This window comes from Triturus cristatus, chromosome 10 (assembly GCF_964204655.1).
Source record: "Triturus cristatus chromosome 10, aTriCri1.1, whole genome shotgun sequence".
Classification (NCBI taxonomy): Eukaryota; Metazoa; Chordata; class Amphibia; order Caudata; family Salamandridae; genus Triturus; species Triturus cristatus.
In genome coordinates this window covers 341,215,850-341,239,391 of record NC_140593.1, presented here as the reverse complement: position 1 = coordinate 341,239,391, position 23,542 = coordinate 341,215,850, and the positions used below count along the sequence as shown (strand labels likewise).

General features: G+C 43.8%; 1 protein-coding gene across 3 annotated transcripts in view; it reads right to left on the bottom strand.

Annotated features, from left to right (window-relative positions):
* TPK1 (thiamin pyrophosphokinase 1) overlaps positions 1-23,542 on the bottom strand; it is a 1,261,698-nt gene that overhangs the window by 533,286 nt on the left and 704,870 nt on the right. For all 3 annotated transcript variants that reach the window (XM_085631548.1, XM_085631547.1, XM_085631549.1), the window contains one exon: positions 11,721-11,867. In XM_085631548.1, the coding sequence (XP_085487674.1) occupies positions 11,721-11,867 (147 nt within the window). The remainder of the gene's footprint in view (positions 1-11,720; positions 11,868-23,542) is intronic.

Sequence of the window (23,542 nt, the reverse complement as noted above, 5' to 3'; positions counted from 1 at the left end):
CAATGCTTATTTTTATTCCAGACAATTCCATGTAAGCTAACTAGGAAATTATTTGAGGATCTAAAGAAAATAATATTTAGATTTGTTTAGACTCTTAAGTAGAGAAAAATAAATCTTAAAAAGCTATCCCCTACATTGTTAAGTGCTGGATATAGAGAAATATTTAATTGCAGGTACAATGCAATATATTAAATGATTAATGGCTCCAGATAGTGACAAAATATGGGACAGCAGGTTGCTAGTGGTGATAACTGGAGGGAAAGAAAGATTTCGCTTAGAATTTTGTCTCTCCAATTACTTAAAAAAACCAACATACAGATTAATTCAAAACTATATTTGAATTAATGGGTTTTCAAAAGACACTCACAGAATCCCTAACAGTCATGCACCAACTTCCTTCCATCTGGGACAATCCCAACATTAGTTAGGACTACAAGAAGACGATTTCTATGGACCTCTAAATGCAATGTGTGGAAAAGCCTTTTGAAGGAACTTACTTCAACTCCTACTCACAATTGGAAGATCAATATAAATTGGCATCCAGAGGTACTTTTAAAAACTATTTTTAATTGAAGGATTGGCAAACATAAATATGGGAATATTTGCAACCAGGTGGAGTAGCAGAAGGGCAGATTTCTTCGGTGTATGGGATCTTGAATGTAATGAAATAAAGGAAAAATGAATGTGTGCAGTGTCTGATGAAGAATTAATTCAAAGGTGTTACAAAATTCATAGCCTAACACTAGGGGTAGGGGATGGGGGGGGGGGGCAATTCTTCAAACTTTAAATATTTCTCTTTATTCAGGCTGAATTACACACTGATAAAGATCAATTCTTGGTACCCAAAGGCTACCTTACGATGTCTACTGTGTAATGAAACAGGAACCTGGGAACATTCGTTTACTGATTGTGGTCAGATGCTGAAATTATGGTTGGCTATTCAAGTGTTTTTATCAAATATAACCAACATGTATGTGGAGATCGAAAAAGAAAAAAGCTTTAATGAGGTTGCCTGCTATATTTTAAATCTGAATGCAATCCAATTGATAACATTATTTATTTAGGAAGTATCTAGGAAATTGATCATAATGAAATTGAAGAAATAACAATGCACCTGTAGTTAGTGACTGGAAGAAATTAAATAATGATTTGGCGAGTTCGGAAATTACATTTTATAAGATAGCAGGAGTGTTGGACCTGGCCCTCTCCACAGGGTCACCCCCAAACCTTTCTGCTTTTTTCCCTCCGCTTTTTGCTGAATTTGGTACTATCCTTAGGACTCTGTGCCCTTTACCACTGCTAACCAGTGCTTAAGTACTGGTGCTCAATCCCCAAAACATGGTTTGATTGGCACATTTAATTTACTTGTAAGTCCCTTGTAGAGTGCTATACCATATAACCAAGGTTTGTAAACTAAACACTACTAGTGGGCCTGCAGCACTTATTGTGCCACCTACTTAAGTAGCACCTTAAAACATGTCCCTGGCCTGCTATTGCAGCCTGCATGCAGTGATAACCTGCCAATTCGACTTGGCAATGTAACCCCCTTGCCAAGCTTCAAGCTCCCCTTTTATTGCATATACGTCACTCCTAAGGTAGGCCCTAGATAGCCCATAGGACATGGTGCATTGTAATTATAAGGTTGGACATGTACCATAAAGTTTTACATGTTCTGGTAGTGACAAACTCCAAAATCCATTCTTCACAGTGCGGCCTCCTTGTCCTATAGGATAACAGTGGGTTGCATTATTATATTTAAGAAGTGCTAACTTTTGATTGGGTCCAGGTAGCTAGTTTAGGTTTGGAATTTATGAAAATGTAATAAAAACTCCTTTTAATGGTGAATTCGAATTTTTAATTACCATGTTGAAAATGCCACATCCAGAAAATTGCCATTTTCCTGCCCTTAGTTGGCACTTCTGTGCCTGCAGCCTGTCTTCAGTCACATCAATGGATGTATCCGACAGTTAGACTTTGTGAATTCCTCCCATATAGTGACACAATAACTAATAAATAATTAAGTGTGCCTGAATGAACCACATGCTGTCAGATTGGGGGGGGATGTAATAAAAGGGAAGCCCTATCCTTCCCTTTTATTACGTGAGTCACCCCTAAGGCAGGCCCAAGGTATGCCTATCAGCAGGGTGCAGTGTATTTAAAAAGGTAGGACATGTACGGGTGTGTGTGAGATGTCCTGATAGTGAAATACAGTATATTTCGTTTTTCACTATTGAAAGACTATATGTCCCATAGGATAGAATGGGAAGTACTGGGTAACATTTTATGAGTATATCTTCCCATTGGGACAAGATAAAGAAATTGAGTTTTTAATATACCTGAACTCAGAATGTAGCAATGCATCTTATAGTAAAGATGATTTTTATGTTCTGTGTTTGAAAATACCACTTTTAGAAAGTAGGTATTTTCTTGCTTAGCCATCCTGTGTGCCTCGCTGGGTTGTGGATTGACTATCTGGCTTTCAACACTGCTCACTTTGCCACTGGATTCAAGCTAGCCTGGCTGATGACAGCTGATTAGCCAGAAACCGGTCCCAGGATGCTTGTTTCCGGCCCAGCGAAGGCATGGCTTGGCAGTTCGGGCGGACTGTTCCCATGAGGCACAGGGTCAGACTGATTTGCATATGGCCATGTCTGAACTGGGGTGGTGGAGTGAGCTAAAGAACGGTGATGGATCAAACCCAGATCTGTTGACTGGGTGTGTTTGATTGGTTCTGATGCTCCGTCCATCACCACCCCCTTTTGTACCGTCTGTCAGCATGCGAGCACGCAAATAGCACCCCAGCACAATAAATAGATGCTTGTGGCTTCTAGGCGGCATGAAGCTCCCCACGACGCTTGCTCAGTTCTGCCTAAATATGTGTCATGCCAACCTACACTGCATTAAGAACCTTATACGTGGCCCTACTCTGGGCGGCACAAGTGCACCACCCAAACAACGGAGCACCGTGCCCGCTTGCGCGATCACGCAAACATAAACCTTCCATACTATACGTACGGAGGCCTCCTAGACTAGGTTGTAGATATGCCCACGAGCCGTAACACAAATAAACCTGGCACAGCCTAACTGCATCAAAGTCTGTGGTGCAGACATGCAGTAACCACCCGGGCACTGTACTGTTGTATGCAAGTGAACATGCCAACACCAGCCATTTGCAAAATATCTCGATGCTTGCGGGTACAGACTGCAGAAACGCACCAGCCGATCGGGCACCAACGCATCTGTGGAGACGAGGGAACAATTCACATTATGTACCAAGTCTGGTGGAATGCTGTCAGACTTGGGTTCATGCACGAAAGTTGCAAAGAGCGTCACAATAAAGATAGAAAATATTGTACAGAGTGCCGCGCAGATACTACCACTAGAACAAGGCAGTCTATCGAGGCAGTTTGATTGTGGCTGCTCGTGTCCGCATTCAGGAGGACACTCGGATTCTCCTGCGGTCCGCAAAACAGTAGATCAGCTGTTGTAGGGGAGGAGAGGTGGTGGCCAGGCAGTTTTTTCATTAAGGAGAAAGCCTTTTCAGCAATGGCGACAGCTTGTTTATTTTTGCATTGCGTGATGCAAAAATAAACAAACTGTCGCCATTGCGGAAAGGACGTAAAGGTGTCGATACACTGAAGTGAACGCCGCGGTAGGAATTTAAATAAAACAAGCTCTCGACATTGCGCAAAGGCAACCACTTGTTTACATTTGCATTGCGCTTTCACTGTAAGTGAAAGCGCAATGCAAAGATAAACAAGCTGTCGCCATTGCGGAAAGACTTCCTCCTTAATGAAAAAGGAATATGCTACTTACCAGTATGCATCTGTTCTTGATCGCCATCTGGTGTTGGGCTCAGATGCTTGCCGGTTGTTGTTGTCTTCAGAAGAAGTCTTCGTGGTCACGAGATAGGCGACTCCTCCCTTGGACGACAGTGCGCATTGGCATCAACTCCATCGTTAGATTGTTTTTCGCACTGATTGGGAAATGATGGCGTTTGTAGAAGAGAGAGATGTCCATGGGTGATGTCTAAGTAAGACAATGCTGGAACAGATACAGGTCCCGGGGAGGTGGGTGGGCGTGTGTGGTTCTGCAGCTCTACATGCCAAGAACAGATGCATACTGGTAAGTAGCATATTCCGTTCGAGGCATATGAGCTGCAGATCACACACTTGGATAGAGTATATAGCAGTATATCCCCTAGCGGTGGTCACCTGTATCGGTTGCAGCAGTTTGAAATAAAGTTTAAGGACAGCCTGTCCCACAGCAGCTTGTTGCTTTGCTTGCACGTCAACACAATAGTGTTTAGTGAAGGTGTGTGTTGTAGACCATGTGGCTGCCTTACAAATATCTTCTAAGGGAATGTTTCCAAGGAATGCCATGGAAGCCCCTAGTTTGCGTGTGGAATGCGCGCTAGGGGGAACTGTTAGTGTGCGTTTAGCTTTGTGGTAGCACATTTGGATACATTTAACTATTCACCTAGCTATCCCAGATTTGGAAATGGGGTTGCCTTTATGTGGTGGAGAGAAAGCTACAAACAATTGTTTTGTTTTGCGGAATGATTTGGTTCTGTTAATGTAGTAAAGAAGGGCTCTTTTAACGTCTAAGGTATGAAGAGCTTTCAGCTACTGAGTCTGGGTTTGGGGAGAACACTGGTAACTTTACCGATTGGTTAAGATGGAACGGAGATATGACTTTTGGAAGGAATTTCGGATTTGTCCTAAGAACCACTTTGTTACGGTGTAATTGTAAGAATGGTTCTTGTATGGTTAAAGCCTGGATTTCACTTACCCTTCTGAGGGATGTGATAGCGATAAGAAAAGCCACTTTCCATGTGAGGAACTGTAGTTCGCATTTATGCAGAGGTTCAAATGGGGGTCCCATGAGCCTAGTAAGAACAATGTTTAGATTCCACACTGGAGAGGGTGGTAATCTGGGAGGAATAATCCTTTTAAGTCCTTCCATGAAGGCTTTGATCGCAGGGACTCTAAAGAGTGACAAGTGTTGTCGATTTTGTAAGTAGGCTGCTAGTGCTGCTAGGTGGAGACGTATGGATGAGTATGCCAAATTACATCTTTGCAAGTGTAGTAAGTAGTAAATGATGTCTTGGATGGATGCATCCAGTGGGTGTATATGATTGTTAGTCCAGTAAATGGCAAATCTTTTCCATTTTGCAGCATAGCAAGCTCTAGTGGTAGGTCTTCTGGCTTCTTTTATAATGTTCATGCAGTCTGGTGGCAGGTTGAGGTAACCGAACTCTAGGACTTCAGGAGCCAGATCGCCAGATTCAGTTGACCTGGATCTGGGTGTCTGATTTCTCCATGGTTGTGGGTTAATAAGGATGGGGAGAGATGCAGTTTTTGGTGTGGAACTAGAGAGAGTTCCAGTAGTGTTGGGAACCACGGCTGGCATGCCCATGTGGGAGCTACTAGGATCAGTTTGAGATACTGTTGCCTGAGCTTGCGTACCACTAATGAAATGAGTGGGAGAGGCGGAAAAGCGTACACAAATCTGCCTGACCAGTTCATCCATATCACACTGCCCTTTGACTCCGGGTGAGGAAACCTGGCGGCGAAGGTTGGGTATTTTGGTTGGCCCCATTGTTTGAAAAAGGGAAGTAGGACTTGGGGATGTAGTTCCCATTCGTGGATCTGTTGTGTTTGTCAACTTAACAGATGGCAGTTTGATTGTGAACCCCTGGAAGGTGTTCTGCAAGTAGGTATATTTTTTGAGGAATGGCCCATCTCCAAATGTTCTGTGCGAGCTGGGACAGCTGGAGAGAATGTGTGCCTCCTTGTTTTTGTATGTAATACATGGCTGTCATGTTGTCTGTCTGGATGAGGACAGTTTTGTTCTGGAGATGTAGTTGGAATGATTTTAGTGCTAGGAACACTGCTAGCAGTTCCAGGTAATTGATATGGAACACTGATAAGAGCTTGTATATTGGCTATCCTGGCTGGGCTGGGATATGCTAGGGCTGTGGGGGTGTTTAGGGTGGCTCCTAGATACTGGTGTTTATGAGAGGGTTGGCGATGAGACTAGGGATAGTGGATTGTGAACCCCAAGTTGTGTAAGATTTGGAATGTTTTGGTGAGTGTGTAGAACACATGTGTTGAATGACTTGGCTTTTATTAGCCAGTCGTCTAGATACGAGAAGACATGAATTTGTTGTCTTCTGAGATGTGCTGCTACTACTGCCAGACATTGTGTGAATACTCTGGGTGCAGTTGTTACCCCGAATGGAAGGACTGTGAACTGGTAGTGTTGTCCATCCACCACAAACCTTAAATACTTCCTGTGGGTAGGATGTATGGAAATGTGGAAGCAGGCGTCCTTGAGATCCAGTTTGGCAAGGAAATCGCCTTGTTGCAGTAGCGGGAGCACTTGTTGAAGAGTGATCATATGGAAATGATCTGAGTGTATATACAGATTTAGGGGTTTGAAGTCGAGTATTGGTCTTAGAGTCCCATCCTTCTTGGGGATTAGGAAGTAGAGTGAGTATACCCCTGTACCCTGATGTTCTAAGGGAACTGGCTCTATTGCGTGTTTTTGGAGCAATGAGAGAACCTCTTGTTTGAGGAGCGCAAGATGGTCTGGTGACATTGAACGCTGTTTGGGTGGTATATGTGGAGGGGGTAGTTGTGAGTTCCAGACAGTAACCATACTGGATAATTTGTCTTACCCACTTGTCTGTTGTGATGGAGTTCCAGACAGGTAGGAACTGTGTTAGTCTGCCCCCGACTGGAGTGGAATGGTCTGGGGGGAGTGAAGGAAAGTCACTCTTTTGTGGCAGGGGAGGTACGAGTGTTATTACCTCGACCTCGCCCCTTGTTGTTGTTTCCTCTGTATCCTCCTCTAAAATATCCTCTACTGGGGGATGTTTGTGTAGTGGCTTTGAATGAGGATGAGGTGTCCACGCCAATATTTTTGGAGGCTCCTCTGTAGAAGGAGCGCCGAAAGGAGCCACGTGCTTGTGGAGACTGTAATGCTCCCATGGACTTAGCAGTCTCGGTGTCCTTTTTCATTTTTTCAAGGGCAGTGTCTACTGCTGGCCCAAATAGCTGTTCTTGGTTGAATGGCTGACTAAATATGGTAGTTTGTACCTCCAGCTTAAAGCCTGAAATGCGTAGCCAGGCATGTCGTCTAAGGAGCACACTGGTATTAATTGCTCTAGAGGCGGTGTCTGCGGCGTCAAGCGCACATTTAATTGACGCATTTGAAATAAGCTTTCCCTCCTGGATATGTTCATTTGCCTGAGTTTTATACTGTTCTGGCAGATGTTGTAATAGATTCTCTAACTGGTCGTAGTGTGCCCTGTCATAGCGTGCTAGTAGGGCTTGGGTGTTAGCAATACGCCAATGATTAGCGGCTTGTGCTGCTACTCTTTTGCCAGAGGCTTCTAGCAGTTTCTTGGCGCGTTTCTTAGCGTTGGAAACGACCAAAGAATCCAAAGGGAGCTGTCCTTTGATGTAATTAGGATCTTCAGGGGCAGGCCTATATTTCTTTTCTATTCTAGGGTTAAGAACCCTGGCACGGACGGGGTCTTTAAATACCTTGGGGCGTGCTTTATGACTCCTTTGATCAGAGGTAGGATTTGTACAGACTTTTGGGATTGTTCAAAAGTATCTAGGAGGAAGTCTTCCTCTGGTGCGTCTGAGTGCATTGTGACGGCGTGGTAAATTGCCGCTCTATTTAATAATTGGCCAAACCCCAGGTGATCGTCTTGAGGAGATGGTTTGGAGGGATATGGCTGAGGTTCAGGCATGTCTGTTGGGAGAGGGAATGCCCAATCATCAAGTGGTGAGGTATCTGGATCCGTGAACGGGTCATTAGGGTCACCCCCACCCCCTAGGTCATCATCATCATCCTGTGGAGGTGGTGTATGTGATGGAGAAGGTATAGGTAAGGGTGGTGTAGGCAGAGGAGGTGGGTTAGATGGCATTACAGGAGAGGAAGGGGGCATAGGCGATGTTGCAGAGTCCTTCCTGTTTACAGGAACTGGGGCAGGTGATGTGTCCAGTTTCCGTTTTTTACATGGCACAGCAGTGACATGTCCAGTCTTTGGGTTAATATAAATCTTTTTCGGCCTTGGATCGATGGGATCTGGGTGAAAAAGTTCTTGTTCCTTGGGAACACTTTTTGGTGATGATTTTTTCGGTTCAGAGCGAGGTTTTGGCTGATCGGTGGAGTTTTTGGCTTTAGGAGTTGTATGAGAGTCCTTAGCCGTTTGTTTCGGTGCTGATGATGGTTTCTGAGCCGAAGCTGTATCTTTAGGCTTGGGAACCTTCAGTGCCGGTTTATCTATTGGCCTTGGCGTTTGAGGCCGAAGGCGTCGGAGCCGATTTCGGTGCCGAGTGGTCTTTTGACTTCGGTGCCGGTGTAACAATGACATGCGGTTTGCTCGGCCCCGAGCTACCAGAAGGCTTGTGTTTCTTTGGAGCCGAGCCCGGAGGCGGGGCTTCTGAAGGATGTTTTTGGTCTCGACTGGGGCCAGCAGGCGAAGTCTTGACCAATGCCTTTGGTTTTTGAGGGGTTGGGGCAGGGGCAGTAGTACTCACACGTTGCCCAGGAGTGATGGGATAGTGTGAGTTGTCTGCTTCAGAGATGATTTGTAGATCCTCGGAATCTTCTTCTGGGACATCGGGGCCCTCATCAAAGATGTCCTCCGGTTCCGGAGCTGGTGTCTGTGCCATGATGTGTCGTCGAGTCCTTCGATCTCGAATGGTCTTTTTGGATCGAAAGGATGCGCAGGCTGGACAGCTGGACTCGTCGTGCTCAGGTGATAGGCACAGGTTGCAGACTTTGTGGTGGTCACTGTGCGGAAATTTTGCTCCACACTGGGGGCATTTTTTGAAAGGCGTCCTTTCCATGAGCCGTAGGCCTCACGGCGTGGATAGGCCCAGTGGCCCGCGTCGACATCCGGAATCGAGCCGATGAAATCGATGTCGAGGATGAAGGTGCTTCGATGGTTTTGTGGAAGTTTTGCGCTTCGAAAAGCTTGGAATTGAGATTTCCAACCGGAGCGGAAAAGTTGCATCCGAACCCAATGGCGGAAAAAAACAATCTAGCGATGGAGTTGATGCCCATGCGCACTGTCATCCAAGGGAGGAGTCACCTATCTCTTGACCACGAAGACTTCTTCCGAAGACAACAACCTGCAAGCATCCGAGCCCAACACCAGATGGCGATCTACTGTCCTAGTGTGTGATCTGCAGCTCATATGCCTCGAACACAAAGTGCCTGCACCGACTAATGAAGGAGAGAGTGTCACGCCGCCAGTAAAAGATCCAGTCCCGGGGGGCGGGGCCAAAAGAGGGTGGCAACCAGGAGGGACTAAAAAGCCTCCAGTGCAATCATCACACTACGTTCAGCATAATCCATGATGCCAAACGACGCGCGCCAATGAAAATTGCAGGCGGAGCAGACACGAGTTCTGGAACCGTATTGATTCCAAGAAGCCCTCGTATGGTGAGATCAGCGCATGGGCGCTGCTAATGTCAGGCGAGACCTAAAAAGGTGCTTTTGTTTTTCTCCATCTGCAAAAACTAGCGCACATAATGGTTTCAGGTTGTGTATCTCTGGGTTGATCCAAGGGTGCATTTTAGGGGCTCTTGAAGAAGGCACTAGGAGAGAAGTAAGCATTGCATTATGAATGAAGAGTGGGTTAAAAGTTGTCAATTGATGTAACTCCTCAGGTGTCCCTGGGCATACACATCAATAAAATATCCATAATGACTTCAAGACCCAAGATTACAGGAATATAAATTCAAACGTATTCACAAACTATGGAAGGAACACAAATAGCAACACAATATAATTTGATGCCCTCGATCTACCTCTGAACAAGCAACGTCATCCAAACAAAAAAATGTTTTCGAACGTTGTGGTACTTTGCACAAGACCTGTCTATCACTGTAGAGAGCATTACGTTTTTAAATGACAAGATGATGACATGCTTGCAACATATTAACGCCCTGTAGACTGGTGGACATGAAGGCCGTCAAGGCATTGAAAGGCACACAGAATTATCTGTCAAACAAGGCCTTCTAAAATTTGCAAAATATATGAACATGCCTTAAATATACACTCCCTGCAGCAACAAGCAAATACCATTAGCGAAAGATATTTAGGAAGTTCTACAATAGCAGTTCAAATGACACAGGATCACTGCAACAGATTTTGTGTCAAAGAGCAAGATGACACAGCAGCAGGTATGCAAATTTACACTGAAACAAATTCATGGCAAGGTGAATCGGTATCAGTCCCATGGAAAAAATAATGCTTCGACGAAGCTAGTAGATCACCTAATACCCACACACAAACAGAGGCATGCTAATATGAGATGCCCAATTGTTGCCGGTAATATGCAGGACTGCATAGCCAAGCATTGTATGAAGTGAAGACCTGGTGGTCATGTGAAATACATCACACTTCAAGTACTCTAAGAACAACGCAACATTGACAACAGATGGTGATGAAACAACATCTGAGGTACGGAATGCTTCTAGATGGAAAGAGGGGACTAGTCAAAACAGGGACATTATGAGGTTTTGGAAAAACGCACCCCACTTAGGCCTCAAAGAAATATTTATTTGAGGCCTAAGTGGGGAAGCGTTTTTCCAAAACCTCATAATGTCCCTGTTTTGACTATTTCGCTCATTCAGAACATTGTTTGTGAGCTAGTTCTAGTTCACAGAGTTCAGTATTGATTGACTTCCTTATTTGATTCCACCACTGATGGGATGAGGGAGACTTTATTTTTCTGTTAGAGCACTGGAGGCAGTACATATGCAAGTTCTTATTCAGAGTCAGCTGCCACAAGGAGCTGACACTTCTGATTTTAGCCTGCAGAGTTTGTGGGATAAGGTTGTACTTTTTAGGTCCAAAGTTAGAACGGTCTTAAATTTTGTATGAAGTGGGTGTTGCTGTGTCATGTTTAGATGCTGTTATGCACACAACGTCATGCTATAACAAGTAGGGGTCATTCAAGTTCAACGCTTGTACTCTTAGGTCACAAACTGTGATTATTTGTATGAGAAGCCAGACCGATTTGTGCCCATTGGAGTGTGTCCGTTTATGTCCATTGCTGATCGGGAGTCATCCATGCAGTATGAAACATGGCTCAATGTCCCACATTGTGTCGGTAGTGAACACAGATATTGGTACGTGAAGTAACATTTTGTAAAATTATTTGGAAATGAAGGGTTTCTCTTATCATAGTTTGACTATTAGAGTGACATTGTATTCAGTAGCAGTTGATCTTGATGCTGTGCACCTGCTGTCCTTCAGTTAAGAGACTGCATGCAGCTCATCCCTCCATGGGCATCACACTCTGCCACAACAGCACAGAAGAGCAGTGGAGAGAAGCCTTGCTAGCTCACTCCATCCATTATCACCATGGCGGATGCAATACAATACTTGCAGACAATCATTCCAGACATTTTTTGTTAAACTGACGCATGCTTCCTGCTCATGTAAACATTTTTCTGAGAAGTCACATCCCCAACCTGTCCTTATTTAAACACTTGCAATTTAAAGCAGCGACATCAGGATTTTATATTTCATTCTTCCTTCAAAATCCTGCATGAGCTGGGCAAGGGAGAGTACAGTCATATCAGCTAACAATTTCATATTTTCATATTGCATTTAAACAAATGCCACCAACTATCTATGCATAGCAATATTCTTTCAATAACAACTTAGCAGGTTCTTGTACTTACAGGCTGGAGCAGGTAAACGAGAGAGAACTCTTGAATAACAATGACTGGTAGTGGGGTGATAGATACCGCATGAAAGAGTGTTTCCACTGAAGCCATGATTTGATCAAAGCGTCCTCCAAGCCCACCTAGAACTACGATGCTGTCAACCTAAAAAACATAAAAAGTTAGTGTTAAGTGTTTTACAATAAGTATCAAAGAAATATATTTTTAATATGCGCTGTCAGGCTGTGCAGGACCAATAATTGCGAGAAAGTGAAAAAACACATTAGTGAATATGTGTGACGACAGTCCAAAGTGGTTTGAGCAGGCAAATAGCTAGTCTGAAGATGCATCTTTTTAGGGCAGTCAATAAAAATGAAAAGCTCTCACACTCCTGTAACTTTGTGGGAAAAGAAAACAACACTACTCGCCGCAAGATTCCTTCTATTCGAGAATCTAAGGATTCATAGAATGAGTGTACCACGTAGTGAAGCTACACATTATAAAAACACCATATTTAGATAATATGCTATAGCTAGTACCATACAGTGCATGCCAATGCCTCACAAGCACCAACTCCCTCATCTTAGATGAACATGAATATGTGTGCTTACAAGGTTTTGCTAATATATAGTTCCACTGCTTTCCCATTACTTTTGTACTGAATCTTTCTCTCTTGCTCAGCTTCAAAAGGGGCCACTGATCCCTGAAGTAGATATCAGTTGTAGGTAAGCGCAATAGATGGACCCGCATAAATAAACTGATAGAAATTGCCGTCCTCAGTTCAACAAAAAAGGCTCACCATCAAGTTCCACGCTTACCAGATTAGAGCCCGACATTACTGACATGCATTAGGTATAGCACAGGTTAAGGCGTCAAAACCCTTTTGTAGTTCTATGCCATGTTTGCAGCTTAATCTTTGACTTTTAGGAAAGAGATTTAATTGAAAGACAATAGGGCCTGGTAGAACTCTTCCACATGAGGACCAGCAGAAAGGGGAACTCGATGTCCTTAATGCAGAATTTCTTTATACTCGATTTAAACCTTTTATTCGGTCCAGTGGTGTGCCACTCCAGTGCCTTAGTGCCTGATCACCTATCTATATTAATTCTAATAGTGGGATGAGCTGCATGCCGTTGTTTAACTGTATTGCATAGTGATAACCATAATACAGCCAGTGAACAAAAGTTATAGGCTAACACTTTTTGCAAAAATTCAAAATACCAGGGATAATATAAAAACGCTTATATAACATTAAGAAAGAAACAATGAGAGGGTGACAGATACAAAGATATCAAGAAGTAAACATGGTTAGATTTGATAGATGTAAATAAAATTGTGAATACAAAAATCTTAAACCTGTATGAAATATATACCAGTAAACATGTGGTCTGAGCATACTTTAGTTATTTGAAAATGAGAGGACTTTATTATTTGCAGATCCGGATCTACTTTAGAGGAAAATTAATTAATTGTACAGAATTATTTGACATGGGGTACTGATGTGGCCCAAGCGAGGGTAATATTGGGAGAGTATACAAATTATTGGAACATTGGAATGTGGAGCACTCCAGTGAAGACAATGGAGTGCTCCGTGCTTCTACGGGCCGGAAAAGGCCCACAGAGCACCTTTCCAATGTTGCTTTGTTCACAGCTATTGCTGTGAACAAAGGCCTCTCGGAGCTTGAGGGGGGATTTAAAACCCCTCTAACTCCAAGAGGCCTTTGTTTAATTTGTTAGGACATTCTGCCCTCTAATGGCAGAATGTTCTAATAGTCTTATAGCCCTTCGTAGCTGGGCTATACCGGCTAATATTAAAGTTACCGGCTCCCTTGTTAAACTCTTTCGCCTTCGGCTCGGGCCTTTAACGCTGGAGCGGTAGATTAATAGCCGGTATAGCCCGCTATATTGCTAAAATCCCAGAATAGGAAAGATGCGAGCCTGCTGGTTGGAAGATCTTGGGTACGCATTGAGACCAGATGCATGTGATATTAATAATAAAGTCATAAATAAGTTTCCAGTAAGCTCGAATCTAAGCTGTATTCAATACTATTTTGTCTGTCAACATCGCCAGCTGTGGCTTCAACAGCGATCCCGCAGAAAGCTGGTACACTCTAACACCAGAAAAGGGTCCATCACTTGGGGCGCACAACTTGGGGGTTAGAACTCACTCCAACAGCGTCCAGCAGCAGAGTCCAGGGCAGGTCCAGTTGGTACTGGTCAGCTGCATGGAGAGTGCCCCAGGAAGGTTGTTGTTTCCTTGTAGCTTGAACAATAAGGCAGCCACCTGACATTTGGAGTCACTTCTGGCATCCTAGGTCCGAGGCAAACAGGTCCTGTATTCCCTCATGTTCTTCAGACTGCAGAGCAATCCTTATTTTGATTCTCCACAGGACCAGAAGTGTTCTGAGGTGGCTACTGGGGTGCCACAATTATGCTCCGTACCAGATTGCGGGTGTGACATAACCCCCGGTCAATCGTTATCCAATGTGGTAAACGTTCCTAGGACTTAATCTACCCACTTTTGAAGCACTTCCTGTATGTTTTACTGAAAGCTATCCAGCAGTACTCCTCTTTCCCTGCAACCGACACAGAAGAATACCTCTTCCTCTGCTCAGAGCTTCCTGTGCCCACTCATAGGTGTAACTATGGAAATGAGCATAATCTCCATTGCGGTCATTCCAAGCCAGTTCAGGGGCAGCTTCGTCTCCCACTGGATTGGGAGCCAAACTGACTAGCAAGAAAAAAGGGAGGCAGGCCTAGGTGGGTGCTACATCTGCCAGCAACAGTGTAGGCATTCTTTGAAGCACAGGAAGCACCTGGGCACAACCATCCAGGCCATCCTACTCAAGGAATAACAACAACTCTTCACATCCAAGCCCTTTGTCTACGGGGAGCACGCCACATCTCACCACAGGAAAGCCATCAGCAGTCAGATGGCACTGGACACTAACAGAATGGCCCATTTCGCTTGGGCAGGAGATTGACAGGTTTCTAAAACTATAATTTCAACAAAAAAAAAAGTTATATAAAATCCGTCTTAACAATTACATTTGGATTTTAAATTACTATAAAAAATAATAATTCAATAAATTTTCTATCAGCTCCTAAACTGAAACCAAGCACTATAATTTGTTAAAGTGTACCTCAGTGTTTGCCTATGGGAGAGACACCCTTGCAACAGTGAAAAGCACCTTTGAAGGTTTGTCACTGCCAGGACATGCAAAACCTTAAATATACATGCGCCACTTTTAAAATAACATGCACCCTGCTCCATGGACATTTAGGCTCTACCTTAGGGGTGATTTATAGGCAAGGCCACTGGTATTCTGTGATTCTTTAGCCCTGGCTTTTCTGCATAATTATGGATTTGCTGCATTTGCTTCAAAATGCATAATCTACTGCATAATCTACATATTTTAACCAAAAAAAAGCTCAAACATATCAAAGGTTACAAAAAACGAAGTAATGTGTTGACTCAAAGTGGAAAGCCCTTTGCTGGGTTAACTGATCATCTTTCAGTTGCTTACTTCGGGGGACACAAACACTTTACCACTGTTTAGCAGCAGTAAAGTGAGTCTTATCGAGAACAAAAAGAAGTTCAGTAAAAGAAAGCCAAAATCTGGAGTGACCCTGCAGATAGGGCAGATGACAAGCAGCTGATCAAAACAGTTTTCTGAAGAATGCAATGTACAGTTCCCTTGAAGTGAGTTCCATCATCACACAGAAATAGAAATCCACCGAACTATCAACTATTTAGGAATTGACATTTAAGACGAGAACATGATTTTATTTGAAAAATCTACTACGTCCCTATAGAGTTATGCTGCAAGTTTTCTTGCATACAAAGGCTATAGGAACACTATATTGACTTAAACTAGCATGTGAACATGAGAAATGGACAAAGCTTAGACTTGTATGAAAAATAATGTATGAATTGTTGTGATTATTTGAAATAATGTAATATTTTCTTGTTTCTTTTGCACTAATCAAAAAATAGTTTCTGAGACACAACATAACAGACAGAGGTCAAGATGCATGTAAGTCTTTTCCTTGGGTTAATAATATTCAAGATAAAGTTAGTTGTATTTTTAGGTATGTAGACTTGCACGCCTGGTGAAGCTTAAAAGTGAAATGCATTGAGTGAATAGTAAATGCCAGGTCGAATTATAAATAAATTGTGATTCTGAAAAAGGGGCATTGAAAAAAGTAGATTTTACTGGCTAACCAATTGAAACATAAATAACTTTTTTTTTTCTAAACTGTATGAAGATTTTACATTGCATAATGATGACAAATTACGGAGATCCTCTTAGCAATATAATGGCAAGTGTGTTGTGCATGTCCAGGCAATGTGGCATGGATTTAATACAGATGTTAGTGGAACAATGCCATAACAACGCACAGATCTGCCCTCCTCAGTTGAACAAATGTTTCACGTCATGGTTAACATTTTCATCCCAGACAAATCATCACAGGAGAACTTAGACACTGATCTGCAGTAGAAGTGCCAGAAACACGTGGTGAAGTACAAGAAACAGGTGACAGAACTACAAGCCATGCTAATGGCAGACTGCACTGCACACTACAAGGATGCGAATACCATAACATTACATAGCTTCAAAAGATACGCGGTCAAAGAGATTAAAAGATTAGGAGATAATGTTCCCCTTATCTTTCACAGCCAGCACAGCAGTGCTCATAGCGTAATATCTGGCATAAAGGACACCGCAAAATCCTGGCAATCTTGTCCCACATACTGTCAGCGGAAAAGGATAATTTTAAGTCAGCATGACTTCCAGCCAGGAAACACATACTCAGAAGGCAAAGGCAGACGTTTGAACATTAAATACCCCTTTTTGGAAAATGTACAGCATGTGCCATTCAGACCAAAAAAACAACGAAGTAATTCTGCTTCTCAGTGAAGTGAGTGAGAATCTCGGATGCGGCCATCTAAATTCGATCTAAAACATGACGGTGCACCCATTAAGACGAACTACCACACAGTGACCGAATCAAGAAATGTTTGAGCAACTTTTTAAAGGGCAGGGAAAAGAAATCCCAGATATATCTCTTTAAAAACAAAAACAGAGAACTGAAAAACAAAGACACTGACGTTCTTGACAAATTGTTGAATACCTGTGAAAAGCTCTTTTCTGTTGGGTACTCTATGATGAACTCCTAACTCCTATTTAATCATGATCCATATTTTCAGGTGTGTATTAAAATTAAGGTGAAATCACGTTTCTTGTCAGTTTTTCAATGGCGCTGGAATATAAATTTTATTTCAATAATAGTTTTATGTGCCTTGAAACGGATTGCTTAAAATGTATCGATTATACTGATGGGCCGGGATTTGCCAGTTGCTTGGTCTTTAGTAGCTTATAATGGTCTTCAATTATCAGAAGTACTTTGGAAACCGCTGTTGTAAACTGTGATTTTTCAGGAAAAAGGTAGTTGTGGTCAAAAAGGGTGTGGGTAAGCCAGTACCCGCAACAGAAAACGGCCCAAAATGCAACATGGACACATCACATTTTTCAACTGACCCTTTGTAATGTGCCTAGCTGTGGATTTTGGAACCTAGCTCTGCCGGCACCTAAGGGAACCTAGCGAACCTATAAATATTCACAAACTAGACATCCAGGGAAACCCAGGTTGGGGTGACTTGTGTGGCTCTCACCAGGCTCTGTTACCCAGAATCCCTTGCAAACCTCAAACTTTGTAAAACAAAAAAACAATTCCTCACATTTCTGTGATGGAAAGTTCTGGAATCTGCAGGTAACCACAAACTTCGCACCCAGCATTCCCCCAAGTCTCCCGATAAAAATGGTACCTCACTTGTGTGGGTAGGCGTAGTATCCGCGACAGGAAATGGCCCAAAACTCAATGTGGACACATCACATTTTTCCACTAAAAAGTGACGCTTCTTTTGCAATGTGCTTAGATGTGGATTTTGGGCCCTAGCTCAGCCGACACCAAGGGAAACCTAGCAAACCTGTACATTTTTTTAAACTAGACACCCAGGGGAATCCAGGATGGGGTGACTTGTGTGCCTCTCACCAGGTTCTGTTACCCAGAATCCCTTGCAAACTTTGTAAAACACATTTCGGAAATGGAAAGTTCTGGAATCTGTGGGGAGCCACAAACTTCCACCCACCCAGCATTCTACCAAGTCTCCCGATAAAAATGGTTCCTCACTTGTGTGTGTAGGCTTAGTGCCCGTGACATGAAACAGCCCAAAACGTCCTGTGGAGACTTCAAAATTATCGATTACAAAAAGACCTTGATTTGCGAGGGAGTCACCTGTGTTTTTGATCCCTGGCTCAGCAGGGAAACCTATCAAACTCACACATTTCTGAAAACTTGACACCCAGGGAGTCCAGGGAGGTGTGACTTGAGTGGATCCCCCAAAGTTTTCCTACCCAAAATCTCCTGCAAACCTCAAATTTAGCTAAAGAAAAATCTAATTTTTCTCACTTTTCTTTGTGGGAAAGTTGTGGTATCACTGGGCTGACAGAAATTTCCAACCATTCAACGTTCCTCCAGGTCTCCCGATAAAAATAATACCTCAATTGTGTGGGTGGGCCAAGAACGTGCCACAGATAAGGGCCCAAAACGTATTGTGGAGACAAAATGATCTATTACAAAACCACCTGGTTTTGCAAGGGGGCATCTGCGTTGTTGGTCCCAGGCTCAGCGGCTGCCTAGGGAAACATACCAAACCCACACATTTCTGAAAACTAGACACCCGTGGGAGTCCAGGGAGATGTAGCTTGCATGGATCCCCCAACGTTTTCCTACCCAGAGTCACCTGCAAACCTCAAATTTTGCGAAACAAAATCACATTTTCCTTAAATTTCTGTGTCGATAAGACCAGTTTGGGCTGTCCTCCCAATGTGGGAAGCACATGCGGTGCACCCTGATCCCCCCCAATGGCCTGCACTCTTGCGGTGGCCTATCCCCAGCTTGATGGGAAGTTGAGAGTCCAACAACAGCATCAAAGGGGTAAATTCTTATTTAAATTTAACATGTTACAAGAGTAATTTTATGTTACAGCAAGGATTTTTGTCATTAACATTAAGGTTGACCCATGAAGAAGATCTTCAAGGTGTATGTTTTGCACAAGGTGTATAATGATGTGCTTTGTATGTAGCAAAGTTCCCACCTGATTTCTGTTCACTACAAAAGGACTGCTCAAACATACGAAACTGCATTTCAGTTTATACAAATATTGGTAGAACATTGCAGTATTTGCTGACACACACTAATTCATATGTTACTTTTTGTGAAGGAATTAATGCAGAGTTTTGGGCCTTGTAAACACACTGTACAAGGGTATTTTTGGTTCATATCCTTTTTGGTGACACCAGTTCACTATTCCAAACCACAAAGCCCAACTATTCGGAGCTGTTCAACAGTTCCTGTAGAGAAATAAAAACGGATAAGAGACAAGATCATACATGATATAGAAGCTATAATGGGGAATTACAAAACTGTGACCAAATGGTTTCTGAAAATGCTGCCTGCATGCACGAACTTATGCTAATGTAGAACCAAGGTTTGAGAGCCTTGAACCAGGTGAAATATGAAAACTTGGAAACTGTTTTGTGATCAAAGTTCATGATCAATTCTGTTTAAATAGATTCAATAAAACTACTGTATATGTAATTTCAGCATCATCAGGAGGAGGAGACATTGGCCACTTAGGCGGGAAAGCAGCTGGCCACTGTGGTTCGAGTACTGAGACCACTGACACCGAGGGACCCAGTGGCACGGAGGATGAGAGAACTGGCATGAAGGCCACCAGCTGTACATCTTCTCCGGAGACCTCCCCTAGCGACCAGTCCCTAGTGGTGGTGAACCGTACTGCAACAATTCAACCTGCATCCTTGTCCGCCACTCAGATATCCATCTCCACCCTCCCTCTTGCTCGCTCCCAAATTGGGCAACCCATCACCTCTAAAAGGGCTGGGGTCTCCTTTGCTGCCGGCACCTCATCCCTGCCCGTCCCACTGACCTCCTCTGCAGCATCTCTGTAGGCCAGAATGCAATACAGAATGCCATCCATGGGCTTAGCTGCCATATGCAACAAATAGTAGCTTACCTGGAAGGCATTCACAGTTCTATGTCTGACCTGCAGAGGTCTTTTCAAGCTCTAGTCTTCTCACTGACCGCAGCTTTCCAACCATCGCAACCTTGGGCCCCACCTCCTGCCCCTGCCCCATCCCAATTGCCTGCCCTGTCCTAAGCACACTCTCACCTTTGCACACATCCACTCCAACATGCACAAATAACATACCCACACAAACACAAACTTACCAAAAACACAGGCGTACACACATACAACATACAGACACCACACCCCAGCCTACCACACCACACCCACAGACACTCCCCCACCACCACAGCCACATGCTCCACCAGCATACCCAGACACCACACCCCCACCACACACATGCACCACCAGCACACCCAGTCACCAGATTCACCACACACACACACGCACCACCACCAGCACACCCACAGACATCCCCCACACCCACATTCACCACCAGCAGACCCACATAAACCCACCACCACACACATGCACCAACACCAGCACACACATGCACCACACCCACATGCACCACCACATCCCCATTACACCTCCTTGTCTAGTGCAATTTCTACATCTTTTTACTTGCACTTATCCCAATGATGTGTAATGCATATATTTTTAATTTGACAATTTTCAGAATGTATTTAAACACACCTGTATGGTGACTGATTTTTTTTTTTTTCCAAAACCTTTATTGTACCATCAAAGTGTACACTGCTATTCAGCCAACAACCCGGAGGCAGGCAGCTTGTTTCCGCAGCGTCCCGCCGCTAATACGGATCAATTGCATACACTTGAGCAAAGTTCCAACAGCATGTTTTGAAAACTGAACAATCAACAATAACAGCTGTGAGCGAGATTCGGAGAAGAGCGACCACCGTCCTGGACACGGACTCTTGCAGTTATCACCCAGCGACCATATATTACCATGATGGTGACTGATTTTTGATTGATATTCTATTTTGTGAAAGTGTCAATTTTTTGGGAGGCAGCTTACACCAAATTTAGAAATGCAATGTAATCAGACAGGTGTGTTTCTTTATATTTCTTCAAAGTCAACATTACAGACATATGCATTGCAAATTGGTATGCTATAGCTTGTAAGAGAGCTTTGAAAATGCACAAGTCCAGTCCAAATCCTGACAGACAAGTCAAAAGGTAACAGTTAAAAGTGGAGCTTACCGTCAATTCCGTCCATGACAGTGATGATTTTGTAAATCGTCAGGCAGCAGCAGCAGAGGTAGGAATTGGAAGATCGAGTCCATAGCGTGAGAGGAAGTGTGAAAGTGAAAAAAGGGTAGTGTCTTCTTTTTCCTTCGAAACCACCAAGTCAGGTGTGGAGGTTATGCTGCCACACTTAAGTCGGTAGGAAGGCACATCATGATTGGCCTGGCAAACAAAACTGGCTCTCTTTCCTCCGATAGCCGCTTTTGCCTATTGCGCCGTCGGCGCGGGTGAAAATACCTTGCGGACTCAGCGGCACTCTGACGGTGTTTTGTCTGTCAAACTGCCAGCATCTAAATAGAGCAGTGGGTGGATCGCCTAGTAGGTGGTGGAGAAACCATCAAAAAGCGGTGGTGGGAGCAAGTCTGCCAAGATCTAATTCAGGCCCTATGTCTATTGCACAGATTCTTGAGCAAGTGCTGATGTATTCTGCACTCAGTTCAAGCCGTAGTATCTAGTCCAACACTTTCTTTAATGAGAGCTACATCTCATTAAGGAAAATCATCTCAAGCAATTATCACGGTTGCAATAATGAACACATCCGTGATCAGCCGTAATGTCAGAAAAGCGTTAAAATATGCAATGGTTACAAATACAACTGTTGACTTTAAAATTCTAGTTATAATTTTTTGCAAATACATAGTCCTAAAAGAGAGGTATTTCTTTCAGGTACATTCATGTGCTCATACCTCACCTGTAGAGATACTGCCGCTAACGCCCAGGCATTACCATCACTTTACATGGATGCCCACTATAATGCAAAGGATACCCACTATTTTGTCAGGGCCACCAATGCACAAGGGTTGGAATTGATAATACTCAGTTTTCCACAGTATACCAGTAATGGCATTTATTATGCCGGAGATGGCCACCAGTTGGTTACAATTAGATCAGTGATGCTCACAATAATCCAAGGATGGCTGCTTTTATACTACAACTAGACCAAGAATGCTCAAAATATGTCAATAACGACTATTATCACAGGGCCACAATTATGGCAGTCATACAAACCACTGTTGCACAGAATAATTCCTTATGAGGGGAGTACCAAATACTTCTCGTGGTCCCGAATACCATTTATGGTTTCTAGGAGGGACACTGTGCATCAGGTGGGATGCAATGCCAGCCAGCCAGACACAAATGTGTAAACATGTATACATATGCACACAGACACTTCCAACTTAAATAAACACACACTTACACACACTACACTCAAGACCTCGTATCCTGAAACAAGCTAAGTTCTTACCGTTCTCAACTTTGGATCCACCACCTGCTCTCCTTAGCTCCTGGTTTGCTTGTGATTGCATTCACACGCCTTCACTCTGATTCCTGCAGTCCAAAGCTCTATTGGCTTTGCTCTGACTACAGCAGACAACCCCTCAGTGTTGACACACACATACAGTGTGAATGACTGACATATCTTCAAACATGAACAATCTACTGGCAATTTATCAAAATTGAGGGTAGAAACAGTTTAGAAGCACCTAAGAGCTGACAGAGGGTGTGCTTATGTGTTACTGTGGGGCTGACCGCGATGGAGCGCGGTTTGGATACAAAAGGTGGATTGAGCCCAGTCAACACTTACCTTTTGTATGTGCTGTAAAAGAAAGTTCCACGGGCAAGGTTGCAGTCGGTGCCCGAGAAAGAAATGTCATCACGGGGGAGCATCTGTACGAAATTGCAGTGAAGATTTCTACGTTCTGACTTAGTAACTTTTTATGGGAAGCCGAACATTTCCTGCAGAAGGTCAGATACCCCTTTGGCGTAGGACCACTGAACAGGATTTTCTGATGAGGGGAACGTAGCAGATGTAGCTGCAAAGTCAGACCGACTGGCGATGCACCTTGGGAAGATCGATGAGAAGGTTGGTCCCGGTCTTCCTTTGGTTCTCAGAGCAGTTTTTAGCCCAACATTTTTCAAGTCCTATGGTTTGGAGCTTGGCTCTTTGGGCACATTTAGCACCACAACCAGTGTCCAAGGCTGATGGGACACCATGTGGGGGTTCAGGACTCACTCAGGTTGGGTCCAGCTGCAGGTTCAAGGAGGTGGGAGCCTTTTATCTCCCTGTGGCTCTGACCGTAGGCCAGCAAACTAGCCCCTGGAGTCACTCTGATAGTCCTGTGTTCGGTTGAAGATGCAAAGCTCAACCAGCAGGGCTGGTCTCTGAGGGTTCAAGGCAGGCACTAGGCAGCAAAGCTATCCTACTAGGAGCAGCAAAGCAGTCTTGTGGAGTGCCTAGCAGGCCACAGCAGTAAGTAGTCCTGTGAAGTCTCTCCACAGGGCCAGAAAGTGAACTGAAGAGTTGGTCTGAGGACCCTATTTTTATAAATGAGGCGTTCTTTGAAGTTGAGCATAGTTTTTAGAGGTTTCTCTTTGAAGTGCCTGGAATTTCAAGACTTCCCTGCTCTGGCTCCAAGCTGGCTGCAGAAACAATGTGAAGACGACAACCCCTTTGTGTGAAGGCAGGACACAGCCTATTCAGTTGCAAGTGGGGCTGTGCCCAGGTCCATCCCACCAT